Source organism: Oncorhynchus mykiss, chromosome 13 (assembly GCF_013265735.2).
Source record: "Oncorhynchus mykiss isolate Arlee chromosome 13, USDA_OmykA_1.1, whole genome shotgun sequence".
Taxonomy (NCBI): Eukaryota; Metazoa; Chordata; class Actinopteri; order Salmoniformes; family Salmonidae; genus Oncorhynchus; species Oncorhynchus mykiss.
In genome coordinates this window covers 3,584,967-3,603,541 of record NC_048577.1, presented here as the reverse complement: position 1 = coordinate 3,603,541, position 18,575 = coordinate 3,584,967, and the positions used below count along the sequence as shown (strand labels likewise).

The 18,575-nt window shown below is 42.3% G+C and overlaps 1 protein-coding gene across 5 annotated transcripts; it reads right to left on the bottom strand.

Annotated features, from left to right (window-relative positions):
* Positions 1–6,465: 6,465 nt before the first annotated feature.
* On the bottom strand, positions 6,466–18,085 carry LOC118938406 (THUMP domain-containing protein 1-like). 5 transcript variants are annotated; one of them, XM_036942263.1, is made up of 6 exons: positions 17,491–18,039; positions 17,029–17,200; positions 15,976–16,061; positions 15,397–15,559; positions 7,027–7,803; positions 6,466–6,728 (listed from the first exon to the last, which is right to left on the bottom strand). In XM_036942263.1, the coding sequence occupies exons 1-5, from the start codon at positions 17,692–17,694 to the stop codon at positions 7,040–7,042; spliced, it is 1,389 nt and encodes a 462-aa protein (XP_036798158.1). In that variant the 5' UTR covers positions 17,695–18,039; the 3' UTR covers positions 6,466–6,728; positions 7,027–7,039. The 5 variants fall into 5 exon arrangements, with proteins under 5 accessions (XP_036798158.1, XP_036798157.1, XP_036798156.1 ...); XM_036942262.1 differs by having other exon boundaries at positions 6,466–6,741; positions 7,040–7,803; XM_036942261.1 differs by lacking the exon at positions 6,466–6,728 and having other exon boundaries at positions 17,491–17,715; positions 17,978–18,085.
* Positions 18,086–18,575: the final 490 nt, after the last annotated feature.

Sequence of the window (18,575 nt, the reverse complement as noted above, 5' to 3'; positions counted from 1 at the left end):
TCTAATGGGGTATAATTTTTTAATGGCCGATGTATTTCCAGGCTTGAAAACGCGCTCCAATCATCCTCTACTCGGGGCGCCGTTGAGATTCTCACCTTGTCCAGTAAAATGTCAAACCGGGGACGCTTGAGACGAGCCGGTAGCAGCTAATTTACCAACGAGGAGGAACAGAACGCACCGGCTGTCGGGACTAACGATTGGCGGGGTCGCTAGGAACACTCCCTGCCCAGGTAATTAGCTTTAATAAGGGAGAGTGAAAACTGCCACTTTGGGGAGATGTGTGTGTGGGTGTGTGAGAGAGAGAGGTCAATATGGCATACAAATGAGAGAGAGAGAGGGAGAGAGAGGGGGGGAGCGAGAGGTGTGGGCGGGAGAGAGAGGAGGCAGAGAGAAGGGGGTGGGAGGAAGAGAGAGAGAGGGGGGAGCGAGAGGTGGGGGTGGGAGAGAGAGGAGGCAGAGAGAAGGTGGAGGTAGAGAGAGAGAGAGCGAGCGAGACGGGGCGGGAGGGAGAGAGACGGGGGCGGGAGGGAGAGAGACGGGGGCGGGAGGCAGAGAAAGAGAGAGGGGAGAGAGAGAGAGAGAGGTGTTCTAAATTAGCTTTACAAATGAGTCAGCTCCTACTAAATGGAAGACAGAATTCAATATGAAAATATTCTGTTCTGTTCTAATGGAAGCCTCCGTCTCCACATTGACAACCTGTCTCTCCTATCTGTTTGTCTGTCAATATCACTGGAAGTCTATGAGCCAATTAGTACAACCCATCCCCCCTGTCTCTGTCTGTCTGACAGTCACTTCACTCTGCCTACAGATCCATAATGGAACTCAATGAGTTGTCGCTCAAATTACACTCAAGTGACACCCTGGTCCAAAGAAGTGCACTATATAGGGAATAGGTCTCTGGTCTAAAGTAGTGCACTATATAGGGAATAGGTCTCTGGTCTAAAGTAGTGCACTATATAGGGAATAGGTCTCTGGTCTAAAGTAGTGTACTATATAGGGAATAGGGCTCTGGTCTAAAGTAGTGCACTATATAGGGAATAGGTCTCTGGTATAAAGTAGTGTACTATATAGGGAATAGGTCTCTGGTCTAAAGTAGTGTACTATATAGGGAATAGGGCTCTGGTCTAAAGTAGTGCACTATATAGGGAATAGGTCTCTGGTCTATAGCAGTGTACTACATAGGGAATGTGGCTCTGGTCTAAAGTAGTGCACTATATAGGGAATAGGGCTCTGGTCTAAAGTAGTGTACTATATAGGGAATAGGTCTCTGGTCTAAAGTAGTGCACTATATAGGGAATAGGTCTCTGGTCTAAAGTAGTGCACTATATAGGGAATAGGGTTCTGGTCTAAAGTAGTGTACTATATAGGGAATAGGGCTCTGGTCTATAGTAGTGTTGTATATAGGGAATAGGGCCCTGGTCTAAAGTAGTGCACTATATAGAAAATAGGGCTCTGGTCTATAGTAGTGCACTATATAGGAAATAGGGTGCCATAGGGCTCTGGTCTATAGTAGTGTTCTATATAGGGAATAGGGCTCTGGTCTAAAGTAGTGCACTATATAGGGAATAGGGCTCTGGTCTATAGTAGTGTTGTATATAGGGAATAGGGCCCTGGTCTACAGTAGTGCACAATATAGAGAATAGGGCCCTGGTCTACAGTAGTGCACTATATAGGGAATAGGGCTCTGGTCTATAGTAGTGTTCTATATAGGGAATAGGGCTCTGGTCTAAAGTAGTGCACTATATAGGGAATAGGGCTCTGGTCTAAAGTAGTGCACTATATAGGGAATAGGGCTCTGGTCTATAGTAGTGTTCTATATAGGGAATAGGTCTTTGGTCTACAGTAGTGCACTATATAGGGAATAGGGGCCATTAGGGAATCATTCTAACACCCCTGAGATGGTGAGTGTCCAGACTATGGGCCAATGCTTCAATGATCCTGACCTGCTCATTAAGGAGAGATATGAAGATGGCTGATGCACTGAACTTGGCCATCTTCAGTTGTTTTGCAGTGAATAGTTACTCTGGTCAAAAACAGGGAGGGACTACCTGCACTAGCCCAATAATACTCCTTCTCCCCATTGCAAAATGTTTTGCTACGGTGTGCCCCTAATGAATTGGACCCAGGAGTCGGAGTGGCCAGAGTTATACACCAATAGCAAGGTTTTATTCCAGCCTTATTGCAACACCTGATTTCACTAATCAGCTGATACTCAGAACCTTGATTAGCTGAACCAGGTGTGTTGTGTAAAATAGGTCTGGAGCAGGGCCTCCCGAGTGGTACAGTGATCTCTAGCTGTGCCACTAAAGATCCTGGTTGCCAGGTTACGGTGTTTCCTCCGAGTCATTGGTGCGGCTGGCTTCCGGGTTCAGCGGGCATTGTGTCAAGAAACAGTGCGGCTTGGCCGGGTTGTTTCGGAGGACGCGGAGTGCCCGCGATGGGACAAGAAGAAAATAAATAAATAAATATAGGTCTGGAGCAAAAGCCTGCTCTGTCGGTAGCTCTCTATATGAAGAGGATTTGGTCACCTCTGTGCTACTGGCTGGGTCTACAGTGTGATACAGCGTCACCTGGTGTTACACAGCAGTAATGGCTAAATTAAATTGGAATAGGTATCTGTAACCAGGTTTACACACAAATGTATGATTTAAAAAAAAATCTGAGTTAAGTAAAAATGTCATGACAGGCCTGACGGAAACAACTATTTGTTTTCGGTAAACTTTCCACATGTCGACAAAAACAAAATACGCTGGACAAGGTGGGATTTTATGCACAGATATTGATATAATAACCATCACATGGAAGTAACCGTTGAGTTACGCGATGACGTGGTGTGTGGTCCTCCCCTACGACTCGTCGGGAAAGCAAGCAGTTTATTAGGCTACAGATGAAATACGTAGAAATCATGAACTTCACAGGGTGGTGAAAGAGCACGGTGATCTTGATGCTCATTTTCAATACATTTTGAGGGTCTTATTCCGATGACACGATGATTGATGCTGGACTGCCCTTTGACAAATAACAATTATTCCTCTCTTTAGTACATAATCTCATCGCTCGCTATACAACGCAACATGTCTCGTGAGACAACTATCAACAGCTGAAAATGCAACGGAAACAGATTGTCGGTACGTGGGAATTAAACCCTGAAAACAATGTATTTCATATGCACCAAGTCATCACACACAGCCTTTTTATCTGCTACAAGTCAGTTTGATGGAAACACATCTCTCTCTCTCGTGGGAAAATTTGCATATCGTTTTTATGCAGATTTTCACAATATTCGCATTGAAAAATCTCCCGTCAGTTAGATGGAAACCGAGCTGGTGAGTTACTTTGAAAAGAAATTGGAGGGAGAATGAGAATATAAAAACACACAAAACAAAATCACTTTATTTCAAGGATCGTTTTTTTTGGGGTTACTCTGTTCTACAAAACAAAAAGGTATATTACAGTATACCTCCATTATCGGACAGTATACGAGAGAGTCCTGCACTCAGATCAGGCCTTACATTCCTGGGGCCGCATCAATGGTCTCAGAGCTGATCTAGGATCTGTTTTGTCTTTAAGATTATAACAAATACAATGATATGGACAGGGAGAACCTGATCCTAGATCAGCACTCCTACTAAAATGATACATAACAGCCCCATGGACTAAGAAACACTTAAAATGGAGATTCTCATCTGGGTCCATGAGTGTGTTTCATCTGGGTCCATGAGTGTGTTTCATCTGGGTCCATGAGTGTGTTTCATCTGGGTCCATGAGTGTGTTTCATCTGGGTCCATGAGTATGTTTCATCTGGGTCCATGAGTATGTTTCATCTGGGTCCATGAGTATGTCTCATCTGGGTCCATGAGTATGTTTCATCTGGGTCCATGAGTGTGTTTCATCTGGGTCCATGAGTGTGTTTCATCTGGGTCCATGAGTATGTTTCATCTGGGTCCATGAGTGTGTTTCATCTGGGTCCATGAGTATGTTTCATCTGGGTCCATGAGTATGTCTCATCTGGGTCCATGAGTATGTTTCATCTGGGTCCATGAGTGTGTTTCATCTGGGTCCATGAGTGTGTTTCATCTGGGTCCATGAGTGTGTTTCATCTGGATCCATGAGTATGTTTCATCTGGGTCCATGAGTGCGTTTCATCTGGGTCCATGAGTATGTTTCATCTGGGTCCATGAGTATGTTTCATCTGGGTCCATGAGTGCGTTTCATCTGGGTCCATGAGTGCATTTCATCTGGGTCGATGAGTGTGTTTCATCTGGGTCGATGAGTGTGTTTCATCTGGGTCCATGAGTGTGTTTCATCTGGGTCCATGAGTATGTTTCATCTGGGTCCATGAGTATGTTTCATCTGGGTCCATGAGTGCGTTTCATCTGGGTCCATGAGTATGTTTCATCTGGGTCCATGAGTATGTTTCATCTGGGTCCATGAGTGTGTTTCATCTGGGTCCATGAGTGTGTTTCATCTGGGTCCATGAGTATGTTTCATCTGGGTCCATGAGTGTGTTTCATCTGGGTCCATGAGTATGTTTCATCTGGGTCCATGAGTGTGTTTCATCTGGGTCCATGAGTATGTTTCATCTGGGTCCATGTGTATGTTTCATCTGGGTCCATGAGTATGTTTCATCTGGGTCCGGGAAACCAGCCCTGTAAGAACTGGGTCAACTTAGACGACTAGTCTTCTAACATTAATTTACAGAGGAAAGACTGCCAGGTGACTAGGGTTGAAAAATTCTGTGAACTTTCAATGAATTCCCTGGTTTTACAATTCCCTGGATTTCTAGAAAACGAGGGAATTTAAATAAAATAAAATAAAAATATGACACCTTTATGTTTAAAAAAAATGTATCTATTTAAAAAATCTAATGACATTTAAAAAAAATTTTACCCATCAGCTTTCAGTGATGGAGAGGAGACCAATGGACTGTCAGCGATGAGGAGGACATGTTGGAGACAATACAAAATGGAGGACCGAAGGGATTTTGTCGTAGTCAGGGTTGGGTACCATAGGACCTGGTCTAATGTAGTGTACTATGTAGGGAACAGGGTACCATAGGACCTGGTCTAATGTAGTGCACTATGTAGGGAACAGGGTACCATAGGATATGGTCTAATGTAGTGCACTATGTAGGGAACAGGGTACCATAGGATCTGGTCTAATGTAGTGCACTATGTAGGGAACAGGGTACCATAGGATCTGGTCTAATGTAGTATAGTTAACTAGTACCAGGGTTGGTGTCTGTTCCCTTTTCGATTCAGAATGTAACCCCAAATTCCAAAAGGTTCCTAAATCGGAACACATCGAAGAGAAATTGAATTTCAGTGTATTTACTGAATTGACTGGAAATGAACAGGGAATTGATCCCAACCCTGGTACTAGTCAACTATGCACCAACCCTGGTACTAGTCAACTATGCACCAACCCTGGTACTAGTCAACTATGCACCAACCCTGGTACTAGTCAACTATGCACCAACCCTGGTACTAGTCAACTATGCACCAACCCTGGTACTAGTCAACTATGCACCAACCCTGGTACTAGTCAACTATGCACCAACCCTGGTACTAGTCAACTATGCACCAACCCTGGTACTAGTCAACTATGCACCAACCCTGGTACTAGTCAACTATGCACCAACCCTGGTACTAGTCAACTATGCACCAACCCTGGTACTAGTCAACTATGCACCAACCCTGGTACTAGTCAACTATGCACCAACCCTGGTACTAGTCAACTATGCACCAACCCTGGTACTAGTCAACTATGCACCAACCCTGGTACTAGTCAACTATGCACCAACCCTGGTACTAGTCAACTATGCACCAACCCTGGTACTAGTCAACTATGCACCAACCCTGGTACTAGTCAACTATGCACCAACCCTGGTACTAGTCAACTATGCACCAACCCTGGTACTAGTCAACTATGCACCAACCCTGGTACCAGTCAACTATGCACCAACCCTGGTACCAGTCAACTATGCACCAACCCTGGTACCAGTCAACTATGCACCAACCCTGGTACCAGTTAACTATGCACCAACCCTGGTACTAGTTAACTATGCACCAACCCTGGTACTAGTCAACTATGCACCAACCCTGGTACTAGTTAACTATGCACCAACCCTGGTACTAGTCAACTATGCACCAACCCTGGTACTAGTCAACTATGCACCAACCCTGGTACTAGTCAACTATGCACCAACCCTGGTACTAGTCAACTATGCACCAACCCTGGTACTAGTTAACTATGCACCAACCCTGGTACTAGTTAACTATGCACCAAACCTGGTACTAGTTAACTATACTACATTAGACCAGGTCCTATGGTACCCTGTTCCCTTTATAGTGCACTGCATTAGACCAGGTCCTATGGTACCCTGTTCCCTTTATAGTGCACTACATTAGACCAGGCCCGTTGGCACCCTATTCCCTTTATAGTGCACTACATTAGACCAGGTCCTATTCCTGTTCCCTATATAGTGCACTCATATATGGGGATTAGGGTTCCATTTGGAATGGACAACAGGAATAGGACCTGTTCTACAGTAAAGCTACATAAAAACACACTGACTGCATCACCTGCACTGTGAGATGCCTTTTGAGTTGTTTATCAGTCCCATTTCACTTCCTCTCTCATTCCCCTCCCTCTTCTTCTCTCCCTTCCTGGTACAGGGATCTACTTCACTTCCTCCCTCATTCCCCTCCCTCTTCTTCTCTCCCTTCCTGGTACAGGGATCTACTTCACTTCCTCCCTCATTCCCCTCCCTCTTCTTCTCTCCCTCCTGGTACAGGGATCTACTTCACTTCCTCCCTCATTCCCCTCCCTCTTCTTCTCTCCCTACCTGGTACAGGGATCTACTTCACTTCCTCCCTCATTCCCCTCCCTCTTCTTCTCTCCCTACCTGGTACAGGGATCTACTTCTCTTCCTCCCTCATTCCCCTCCCTCTTCTTCTCTCCCTACCTGGTACAGGGATCTACTTCTCTTCCTCCCCCTTTCCTTCCCTCTTCTTCTCTCCCTACCTGGTACAGGGATCTACTTCTCTTCCTCCCCCTTTCCTTCCCTGTCTGTTTTTGGGGCATCCTTTCCCTCTTCCTGTTTCCCATCCTTCTCTTCCTGGTTCGACTTGATCTCTTCCTGTTTCCCATCCTTTTCTTCCTGGTTCGACTTGATCTCTTCCTGTTTCCCATCCTTTTCTTCCTGGTTCGACTTGATCTCTTCCTGTTTCCCATCCTTTTCTTCCTGGTTCGACTTGATCTCTTCCTGTTTCCCATCCTTTTCTTCCTGGTTCGACTTGATCTCTTCCTGTTTCCCATCCTTCTCTTCCTGGTTCGACTTGATCTCTTCCTGTTTCCCATCCTTTTCTTCCTGGTTCGACTTGATCTCTTCCTGTTTCCCATCCTTTTCTTCCTGGTTCGACTTGATCTCTTCCTGTTTCCCATCCTTTTCTTCCTGGTTCGACTTGATCTCTTCCTGTTTCCCATCCTTTTCTTCCTGGTTCGACTTGATCTCTTCCTGTTTCCCATCCTTCTCTTCCTGGTTCAACTTGATCTCTTCCTGTTTCCCATCCTTCTCTTCCTGGTTCGACTTGATCTCTTCCTGGTTTGTGGTGACCTCTCCCTGTTTCCCATCTTTAGGCCCCTCCTCCTTGGCAACCTCCTGCAGGTTGTACTTCCTGTATAGAGTGTAGTCCCTGACGACGCTGACGCAGCACACACTCTTGATGACCTCGACGATGATGGTGAGCTCAGGGGTGGTCAGGTCAACCTTGTTTTTAGGATTCATCTTCCCCACCAGGCCTGCAGCGGGAGATAAACATAATGAGGCCAGGTACAGAGTTTATAGGAGCAAACACAGTACACACACACAGACACAGACACAATACAGACACACACATACACAGACAGACACACACACAGAGTACATAAACACAGACACAGACCACACACACAGACACACAGTACATACACACAGACACAGACCACAGACACACAGACACAGTACATACACACAGACCACACACACAGACCACACACACACACACACACACAGGTTGTCCCATGGACAGAGGACAGGTGTGTGAGATATGAATACACTAGGAACATATAGAGACAGTTTCCTGAATGTAATCTCTACCCAGCATGCTTCTCAGACCAGGCCCAGGCTTAATCTGCGTCTGGGGGAAATGGTCCAATGAGACACAGACACACAGAGGGGTTGTGCCATGGACAGAGGACAGGTGTGTGAGATATGAATACACTAGGAACATATAGAGACAGTTTCCTGGATGTAATCTCTACCCAGCATGCTCATCAGACCAGGCCCAGGCTTAATCTGTGTCTGGGGAAAATGGTCCAATGAGAGACACAGAAACATCTAGGATGGAAGTGGTTGGACCAAGCAAAGAGGTTTGACTTTGAGGAAGATTAAATCTGTCTTCAGTATTCTAGAAGACCGTTTTAGAATTCTATAATAGAACTTCATTTAATGTATTCTAGAAGACCGTTTTAGAATTCTATAATATAACTTCATTTAATGTATTCTAGAAGACTGTTTTAGAATTCTATAATAGAACTTCATTTAATGTATTCTAGAAGACCGTTTTAGAATTCTATAATATAATTTAATGTATTCTATTTGATAGGATCTCTGTGATTATACGGCATCACAATAGATCAAAGGTAAAAGAGGGAGGTCCTCAATAAGGAAGTGGTCGGACCAAGCAGACACGAGGCTACAAGACCGTTTTGCTAGCACAGATTGGGATATGTTCCAGGGATTCAACCACAACAGTCACGAGCTTCCTCAATAAGTGCATAGACGATGAACGCGCCCACAGTACCTCTAAGAACGTATCCAAACCAAACACCATGGATTACAGGCAGTATTCACGCTGGGCTAAAAGCTAGAGTTACCACTTACAAGGAACGGACACATACAAGAAAGCTAGGACATCAAACATGCAGAAGGACAATATAGGAGGAATCGTAGTACAGAGGCTCCGATGCTCGTCGTATGTGGCAGGGCTTTGCAGACGGTAACGGATTACAAAGGGAAACCCAGCCGAGAGCTGCCCAGCGATGCAGAAGCCATAGACTCTCACTGTTCACTCTGCTACCCTCTATATCAGCCACCCAGGCCATAGACTGTCACTGTTCACTCTGCTACCCTCTATATCAGCCACCCAGGCCATAGACTGTCACTGTTCACTCTGCTACCCTCTATATCAGCCAGACAGGCCATAGACTGTCACTGTTCACTCTGCTACCCTCTATATCAGCCACCCAGGCCATAGACTGTCACTGTTCACTCTGCTACCCTCTATATCAGCCAGACTGCTATAAATAGCCAGACTGATAAATAGCCAGACTGATAAATAGCCAGACTGCTATAAACAGCCAGACTGCTATAAATAGCCAGACTGCTATAAATAGCCAGACTGATATAAATAGCCAGACTGATAAATAGCCAGACTGATAAATAGCCAGACTGATAAATAGCCAGACTGATAAATAGCCAGACTGCTATAAACAGCCAGACTGCTATAAATAGCCAGACTGCTATAAATAGCCAGACTGCTATAAATAGCCAGACTGATAAATAGCCAGACTGATAAATAGCCAGACTGATAAATAGTCAGACTGATAAATAGTCAATAAAAGGTGTCCGAACTATATTACACTGATCGCACAATCACTAGACTTTAAACCCACAAACACACACCTTTATTTACACTCATCATATTCTGCTGCTACTCTGTTCTTTATTTTACTCTTATTATCTATCCTGTCTAGTCACTTTACCCTGCCTTCATGTACATATCTACCTCAAATACCTTATTATTATCTATCCTGATGCCTAGTCACTTTACCCTGCCTTCATGTACATATCTACCTCAAATACCTTATTATTATCTATCCTGATGCCTAGTCACTTTACCCTGCCTTCATGTACATATCTACCTCAAATACCTTATTATTATCTATCCTGTCTAGTCACTTTACCCTGCCTTCATGTACATATCTACCTCAAATACCTTATTATAATCTATCCTGATGGCTAGTCACTTTACCCTGCCTTCATGTACATATCTACCTCAAATACCTTATTATTATCTATCCTGTCTAGTCACTTTACCCTGCCTTCATGTACATATCTACCTCAAATACCTTATTATAATCTATCCTGATGGCTAGTCACTTTACCCTGCCTTCATGTACATATCTACCTCAAATACCTTATTATTATCTATCCTGATGTCTAGTCACTTTACCCTGCCTTCATGTACATATCTACCTCTAATACCTTATTATTATCTATCCTGATGTCTAGTCACTTTACCCTGCCTTCATGTACATATCTACCTCAAATACCTTATTATTATCTATCCTGATGTCTAGTCACTTTACCCTGCCTTCATGTACATATCTACCTCAAATACCTTATTGTTATCTATCCTGATGTCTAGTCACTTTACCCTGCCTTCATGTACATATCTACCTCAAATACCTTATTATTATCTATCCTGTCTAGTCACTTTACCCTGCCTTCATGTACATATCTACCTCAAATACCTTATTATTATCTATCCTGATGTCTAGTCACTTTACCCTGCCTTCATGTACATATCTACCTCAAATACCTTATTATTATCTATCCTGATGTCTAGTCACTTTACCCTGCCTTCATGTACATATCTACCTCAAATACCTTATTATTATCTATCCTGATGCCTAGTCACTTTACCCTGCCTTCATGTACATATCTACCTCAAATACCTTATCTATCCTGTCTAGTCACTTTACCCTGCCTTCATGTACATATCTACCTCAAATACCTTATTATTATCTATCCTGATGTCTAGTCACTTTACCCTGCCTTCATGTACATATCTACCTCAAATACCTTATTATCATCTATCCTGATGTCTAGTCACTTTACCCTGCCTTCATGTACATATCTACCTCAAATACCTTATTATTATCTATCCTGATGTCTAGTCACTTTACCCTGCCTTCATGTACATATCTACCTCAAATACCTTATTATTATCTATCCTGATGTCTAGTCACTTTACCCTGCCTTCATGTACATATCTACCTCAAATACCTTATTATCATCTATCCTGATGTCTAGTCACTTTACCCTGCCTTCATGTACATATCTACCTCAAATACCTTATTATCATCTATCCTGATGCCTAGTCACTTTACCCTGCCTTCATGTACATATCTACCTCAAATACCTTATTATTATCTATCCTGTCTAGTCACTTTACCTTCATGTACATATCTACCTCAAATACCTTATTATTATCTATCCTGATGTCTAGTCACTTTACCCTGCCTTCATGTACATATCTACCTCAAATACCTTATTATTATCTATCCTGTCTAGTCACTTTACCTTCATGTACATATCTACCTCAAATACCTTATTATTATCTATCCTGATGTCTAGTCACTTTACCCTGGCTTCATGTACATATCTACCTCAAATACCTTATTATTATCTATCCTGATGTCTAGTCACTTTACCCTGCCTTCATGTACATATCTACCTCAAATACCTTATTATTATCTATCCTGTCTAGTCACTTTACCTTCATGTACATATCTACCTCAAATACCTTATTATTATCTATCCTGATGTCTAGTCACTTTACCCTGCCTTCATGTACATATCTACCTCTAATACCTTATTATTATCTATCCTGATGTCTAGTCACTTTACCCTGCCTTCATGTACATATCTACCTCTAATACCTTATTATTATCTATCCTGATGTCTAGTCACTTTACCCTGCCTTCATGTACATATCTACCTCAAATACCTTATTATTATCTATCCTGATTATTGTATTCCTCATGTTAGTTACCATGTTATTGTGTTAGTGTTAGTTACCATGTTACTGTATTCCTCGTGTTAGTTACCATGTTATTGTATTCCTCGTGTTAGTTACCATGTTATTGTATTCCTCATGTTAGTTACCATGTTATTGTATTCCTCATGTTAGTTACCATGTTATTGTGTTAGTGTTAGTTACCATGTTATTGTATTCCTTGTGTTGGTTACCATGTTACTGTATTCCTCGTGTTAGTTACCATTTTATTGTGTTAGTTACCATGTTATTGTATTCCTCAGTGTTAGTTACCATGTTATTGTGTTAGTGTTAGTTACCATGTTACTGTATTCCTCGTGTTGGTTACCATGTTATTGTATTCCTCGTGTTGGTTACCATGTTATTGTATTAGTTACCATGTTATTGTGTTACTTACCATGTTATTGTGTTAGTTACCATGTTATTGTGTTAGTTACCATGTTATTGTATTCCTCGTGTTAGTTACCATGTTATTGTATTCCTTGTGTTGGTTACCATGTTATTGTATTCCTCGTGTTAGTTACCATGTTATTGTGTTAGTTACCATGTTATTGTATTCCTCAGTGTTAGTTACCATGTTATTGTATTCCTTGTGTTGGTTACCATGTTATTGTATTCCTCGTGTTAGTTACCATGTTATTGTATTCCTTGTGTTGGTTACCATGTTATTGTATTCCTCGTGTTAGTTACCATGTTATTGTGTTAGTTACCATGTTATTGTATTCCTCAGTGTTAGTTACCATGTTATTGTGTTAGTGTTAGTTACCATGTTACTGTATTCCTCGTGTTAGTTACCATGTTATTGTATTCCTTGTGTTGGTTACCATGTTATTGTATTCCTCGTGTTAGTTACCATGTTATTGTGTTAGTTACCATGTTATTGTATTAGTGTTAGTTACCATGTTATTGTATTCCTCGTGTTGGTTACCATGTTATTGTGTTAGTTACCATGTTATTGTATTCCTCATGTTAGTTACCATGTTATTGTATTCCTCGTGTTAGTTACCATGTTACTGTATTCCTCGTGTTAGTTACCATGTTATTGTATTCCTCGTGTTAGTTACCATGTTATTGTGTTAGTTACCATGTTATTGTATTTCTCGTGTTAGTTACCATGTTATTGTGTTAGTTACCATGTTATTGTATTCCTCGTGTTAGTTACCATGTTATTGTATTCCTCGTGTTAGTTACCATGTTATTGTATTCCTCGTGTTAGTTACCATGTTATTGTATTCCTCGTGTTAGTTACCATGTTATTGTATTAGTTACCATGTTATTGTATTCCTCGTGTTAGTTACCATGTTATTGTATTCCTCGTGTTAGTTACCATGTTATTGTATTCCTCGTGTTAGTTACCATGTTATTGTATTCCTCGTGTTAGTTACCATGTTATTGTATTAGTTACCATGTTATTGTATTCCTCGTGTTAGTTACCATGTTATTGTATTCCTCGTGTTAGTTACCATGTTATTGTATTCCTCGTGTTAGTTACCATGTTATTGTATTCTTCGTGTTAGTTACCATGTTATTGTATTCCTTGTGTTAGTTACCATGTTATTGTGTTAGTTACCATGTTATTGTGTTAGTTACCATGTTATTGTATTCCTCGTGTTAGTTACCATGTTATTGTGTTAGTTACCATGTTACTGTATTCCTCGTGTTAGTTACCATGTTATTGTATTCCTCGTGTTAGTTACCATGTTATTGTATTCCTCGTGTTAGTTACCATGTTATTGTATTCCTCGTGTTAGTTACCATGTTATTGTATTCCTCGTGTTAGTTACCATGTTATTGTATTCCTCGTGTTAGTTACCATGTTAGTGTGTTAGTTACCATGTTATTGTATTCCTCGTGTTAGTTACCATGTTATTGTATTCCTCGTGTTAGTTACCATGTTATTGTGTTAGTTACCATGTTATTGTATTAGTGTTAGTTACCATGTTATTGTATTCCTCGTGTTAGTTACCATGTTATTGTGTTAGTTACCATGTTATTGTATTCCTCGTGTTAGTTACCATGTTATTGTATTCCTCGTGTTAGTTACCATGTTATTGTATTCCTCGTGTTAGTTACCATGTTATTGTGTTAGTTACCATGTTATTGTATTAGTGTTAGTTACCATGTTATTGTATTCCTCGTGTTAGTTACCATGTTATTGTGTTAGTTACCATGTTATTGTATTCCTCGTGTTGGTTACCATGTTATTGTGTTAGTTACCATGTTATTGTGTTAGTGTTAGTTACCATGTTATTGTATTAGTGTTAGTTACCATGTTATTGTATTAGTGTTAGTTACCATGTTATTGTATTCCTCGTGTTAGTTACCATGTTATTGTGTTAGTTACCATGTTATTGTATTCCTCGTGTTAGTTACCATGTTATTGTATTCCTCGTGTTAGTTACCATGTTATTGTATTAGTGTTAGTTACCATGTTATTGTATTCCTCGTGTTAGTTACCATGTTATTGTATTCCTCGTGTTAGTTACCATGTTATTGTATTCCTCGTGTTAGTTACCATGTTATTGTGTTAGTTACCATGTTATTGTATTCCTCGTGTTGGTTACCATGTTATTGTGTTAGTTACCATGTTATTGTATTAGTGTTAGTTACCATGTTATTGTATTCCTCGTGTTAGTTACCATGTTATTGTGTTAGTTACCATGTTATTGTATTCCTCGTGTTAGTGACCATGTTATTGTGTTAGTTACCATGTTATTGTATTCCTCGTGTTAGTTACCATGTTATTGTATTCCTCGTGTTAGTTACCATGTTACTGTGTTAGTTACCATGTTATTGTGTTAGTTACCATGTTATTGTAATAGTGTTAGTTACCATGTTATTGTATTAGTGTTAGTTACCATGTTATTGTATTCCTCGTGTTAGTTACCATGTTATTGTATTAGTTACCATGTTATTGTATTCCTCGTGTTAGTTACCATGTTATTGTATTCCTTGTGTTAGTTACCATGTTATTGTGTTAGTTACCATGTTATTGTATTCCTCGTGTTAGTTACCATGTTATTGTGTTAGTTACCATGTTATTGTATTCCTCGTGTTAGTTACCATGTTATTGTATTCCTCGTGTTAGTTACCATGTTACTGTATTCCTCGTGTTAGTTACCATGTTATTGTTTTAGTGTTAGTTACCATGTTACTGTATTCCTCGTGTTAGTTACCATGTTATTGTATTAGTGTTAGTTACCATGTTACTGTATTCCTCGTGTTAGTTACCATGTTATTGTATTAGTGTTAGTTACCATGTTACTGTATTCCTCGTGTTAGTTACCATGTTATTGTGTTAGTTACCATGTTACTGTATTCCTCGTGTTGGTTACCATTGTAATGTTAAACTCTTCATCGTTGAGAAAGGTTCGTAAAGCATTTCAATGTGCACCAGTTGTATTCGGTGCACGTGATCAATAAAATGTGATTTGATTTGGGCTTATTCTCTGGTCTCTGAACACACTGTATCTCGAGATGTGTTTCCCAGTACTGTGTCCATGTAGCCCACCTGCCAGGGCCTTGATGATGTCGTCCCTCTTGTTGTGGGAGCTGTTCCGGGCCTTGAAGGCGATCTGGTAGCTGCCCTGGTTGGGGGCTTTAAACCACGGCTCTAAGAACACACTCAGGTACTTATCCATGTCCTCCTGGAACGCCTTACACGTTCCACTCACCTAGAACACACGGAGAACCATCAGAACCACAAGGAACCCCCCCCCCCACCACCACCAAAAAAAAAACACACCTTCCCAAAAAGAGACATTCTTCCAGCCAGTCTTTCCCTCTCTCTTCTGGTTGGACGGTCAGGAAACCTTCATACTCAGCCCCACGACACCTGATACTCAGCCCCACGACACCTGATACTCAGCCCCACGACACCACATACTCAGCCCCACGACACCTGATACTCAGCCCCACGACACCTGATACTCAGCCCCACGACACCTGATACTCAGCCCCACGACACCTGATACTCAGCCCCACGACACCTGATACTCAGCCCCACGACACCTGATACTCAGCCCCACGACACCTGATACTCAGCCCCACGACATCTCATACTAAGCCCCATGACATTACATGTGCTCACCGGCAGCATTCTGAGGATGACTCGTGACTTGTTCTTCTTGGTGATGTGGAGGTCTGACAAGATGTGATGCACCAGCTTCTCAGGGTCTGGAGAGAGAGAGGGGAGACAGAGAGAGAGGGGAGAGAGACAGAGAGAGAGAGACAGAGAGAGGGGGGAGAGAGAGAGACAGAGGGGAGAGAGACAGAGAGAGAGAGAGAGAGAGAGACAGAGAGAGAGAGAGACAGAGAGAGGGGGGAGAGAGAGAGAGAGAGAGAGAGAGAGAGAGAGAGAGGGGGGAGAGAGACAGAGGGGAGAGAGACAGAGGGGAGAGAGACAGAGGGGAGAGAGACAGAGAGAGAGAGACAGAGAGAGGGGGGAGAGAGAGAGAGGGGAGAGAGACAGAGAGAGAGAGACAGAGACAGAGAGACAGAGAGAGAGAGAGCGAGAGAGCGAGAGAGAGACAGAGGAGAATAAAAATACTAGTTAGTTATAAACAAAACAGACTATTTTGAGAACTTCTGAATAGGTGTAACTGTCAATGTTGGCAGTTCTTTATTGAACTAAGGATAAAACCTAGCCTGGTCCCAGATCTGTTTCTGCTATCATGTCAGCTCCTTGTCATGCCAAGTAGTGGCATGACGGCACGAAACAGACTGGTACCCAGGCTAGGATACAACTAATGATTATTGAAATGAGCTAAAGAACTATGATAAAAGTGTCTGCTATAAATGAGTCGTCTCACTCTCCACTCGGGGCCCTGGTCCAGGGTAGTGGGCTCCCGAGTGGCACAGCGGTCTAAGGCACAGCATCTCAGTGCTAGAGGGGTCACTACAGACACCCTGGTTCGAATCCAGGCTGTATCACAACCGGCCGCGATTGGGAGTCCCACAATTGGCCCAGTGTCGTCCTGGTTTGGCCGGTGTAGGCCGTCATTGTAAATAAGAATTTGTTCCTAACTGACTTGCCCAGTTAAATAAAGGTTCAATTAAATATAAATATATACTGGGAGTCTTTTGAGACATGCTTCATCTCGGTCTAAGAAGCTCGGATGCTGTCTGTCAAACTCTTCCTCACCGAGGTTCTTGGTCTTGATGAAGATGACGTTGTTGGCCCCGCTGTCCATGGCCTGGAAGCGCCGCTGCCGTTTCCCCGACGACGCTTTGAGCTGCTTCACCTCCTTCTTCAGAGCCGCCTCCACATCTTCATCATCCTCTTCCTCACTACTGCTCTCCTCGGGTTCCTTAAACTGGGTTATCAGAAGAGTTTAGAGAAGTTCGTTTAAACAAAAAAAAAGAAAAAAAAGACTTAAGATTTATAACTATTAACAAAGATTACCAATACCGATTACCAATTCACACTGAAAGTTGGCTTGGCGCAGATACTTTAGAAATGACTCCTATTTACGTTCAGTTGATGCCTGATTTGAATGACATGATTGGACAGTTATCCGTTCCACCAGTGACGAGTTCAAGGAAGGAATTAAGGGAAACACCTCGTCACGTATTCGTACATGGCCTCGCTAAATGTACTGCTTACATTCTCAGGTCCGTAGAGTTGGTCGGCGTATTCGTTCAGCAGGTTGAAGGCTTCCGCGGTGCATTTCCTCTCGTTCATATTGCAGGTGATGAGGACACCTTGCATGCCCACCTCGAGCTCCCGGGAACCCTTGTACTTCTTACTCCGGTGTCCGCCGCCATAGCGTTTCTTACTGCGCTTTCTCAAGTCTTGTGCTTCGGACATATTTGATCATATACAGGACTCCTGGATAATAGTTTGTTAACTGTTAGAAAAAACACATTTACCTGGATAACATTAACTATCTGGTTTATTGTTTGGCACTAGCAAGTATAGCAGAATTGGCTAGCTAGCTAACATGCAAGCACAACAAACGACACGAGCCGGGATTGCTTACGGTAGCTACTGTACCAAATCTCACTCCTTGATCGTACACGTTGGATTAAATGCTAACAATGTGTCGTTTAATTTGCTAAATTACAGAGCTACTAGTCAACGTTTATCGTACTCTTCTCGAGTTGAGCCTGAAGGTACTCGTGGGCTCCTTCGTTCATTCAAACACGCGAGTGTTGTGAGCAGCAAAAGGGGAATCGGCGTATCGCCTTCAAAATAAAAGTCCCCAATTGAAACGTGCAAACTAATAAAAATATTGAAATCATGACACATTTGGACTATAAATGTTAAACAAGGTTGAAATGTTCCGTTGATCGCACTGTGGATGTATAAACTTAGGGATGATGGTCCAAGCGCACCAAGACAGTCGTGGAGAGGGCACGACACAACCTATTCCCCGTCGGGAGGCTGAAAAGATTTGGCACGGGTCCTCAGATCCTCAAAAGGTTTAACAGCTGCACCACCGAGAGCATCCTGACTGGTTGCATCACTGCCTGGTATGGCAACTGCTCGGCCTCCGACCGCAAGACACTACAGAGGGTAGTGCGTACGGCCCAGTACATCACTGGGGCAAAGCTTCCTGCCATCCAGGACCTCTATACCAGGCGGTGTCAGAGGAAGGCCCTAAAAATTGTCAAAGACTGCCAAGTCTAGGTCCAAGAGGCTTCTAAACAGCTTCTACCCCGAAGCCATTAGACTCCTGAACATCTAAT

Bases quoted from the DNA above. Each gene is read 5' to 3' on its own strand.
- LOC118938406 (XM_036942261.1), bottom strand. From the start codon at position 17,694: ATGTCCGAAGCACAAGACTTGAGAAAGCGCAGTAAGAAACGCTATGGC. The intron at 17,201-17,490 runs GTAAGCAGTACA...CTGATAACCCAG, and splicing joins AACTCTACGGACCTGAGAAT to TTTAAGGAACCCGAGGAGAG. The intron at 7,804-15,396 runs GTGGGCTACATG...CTCCCGCTGCAG, and splicing joins CATCATCAAGGCCCTGGCAG to GCCTGGTGGGGAAGATGAAT.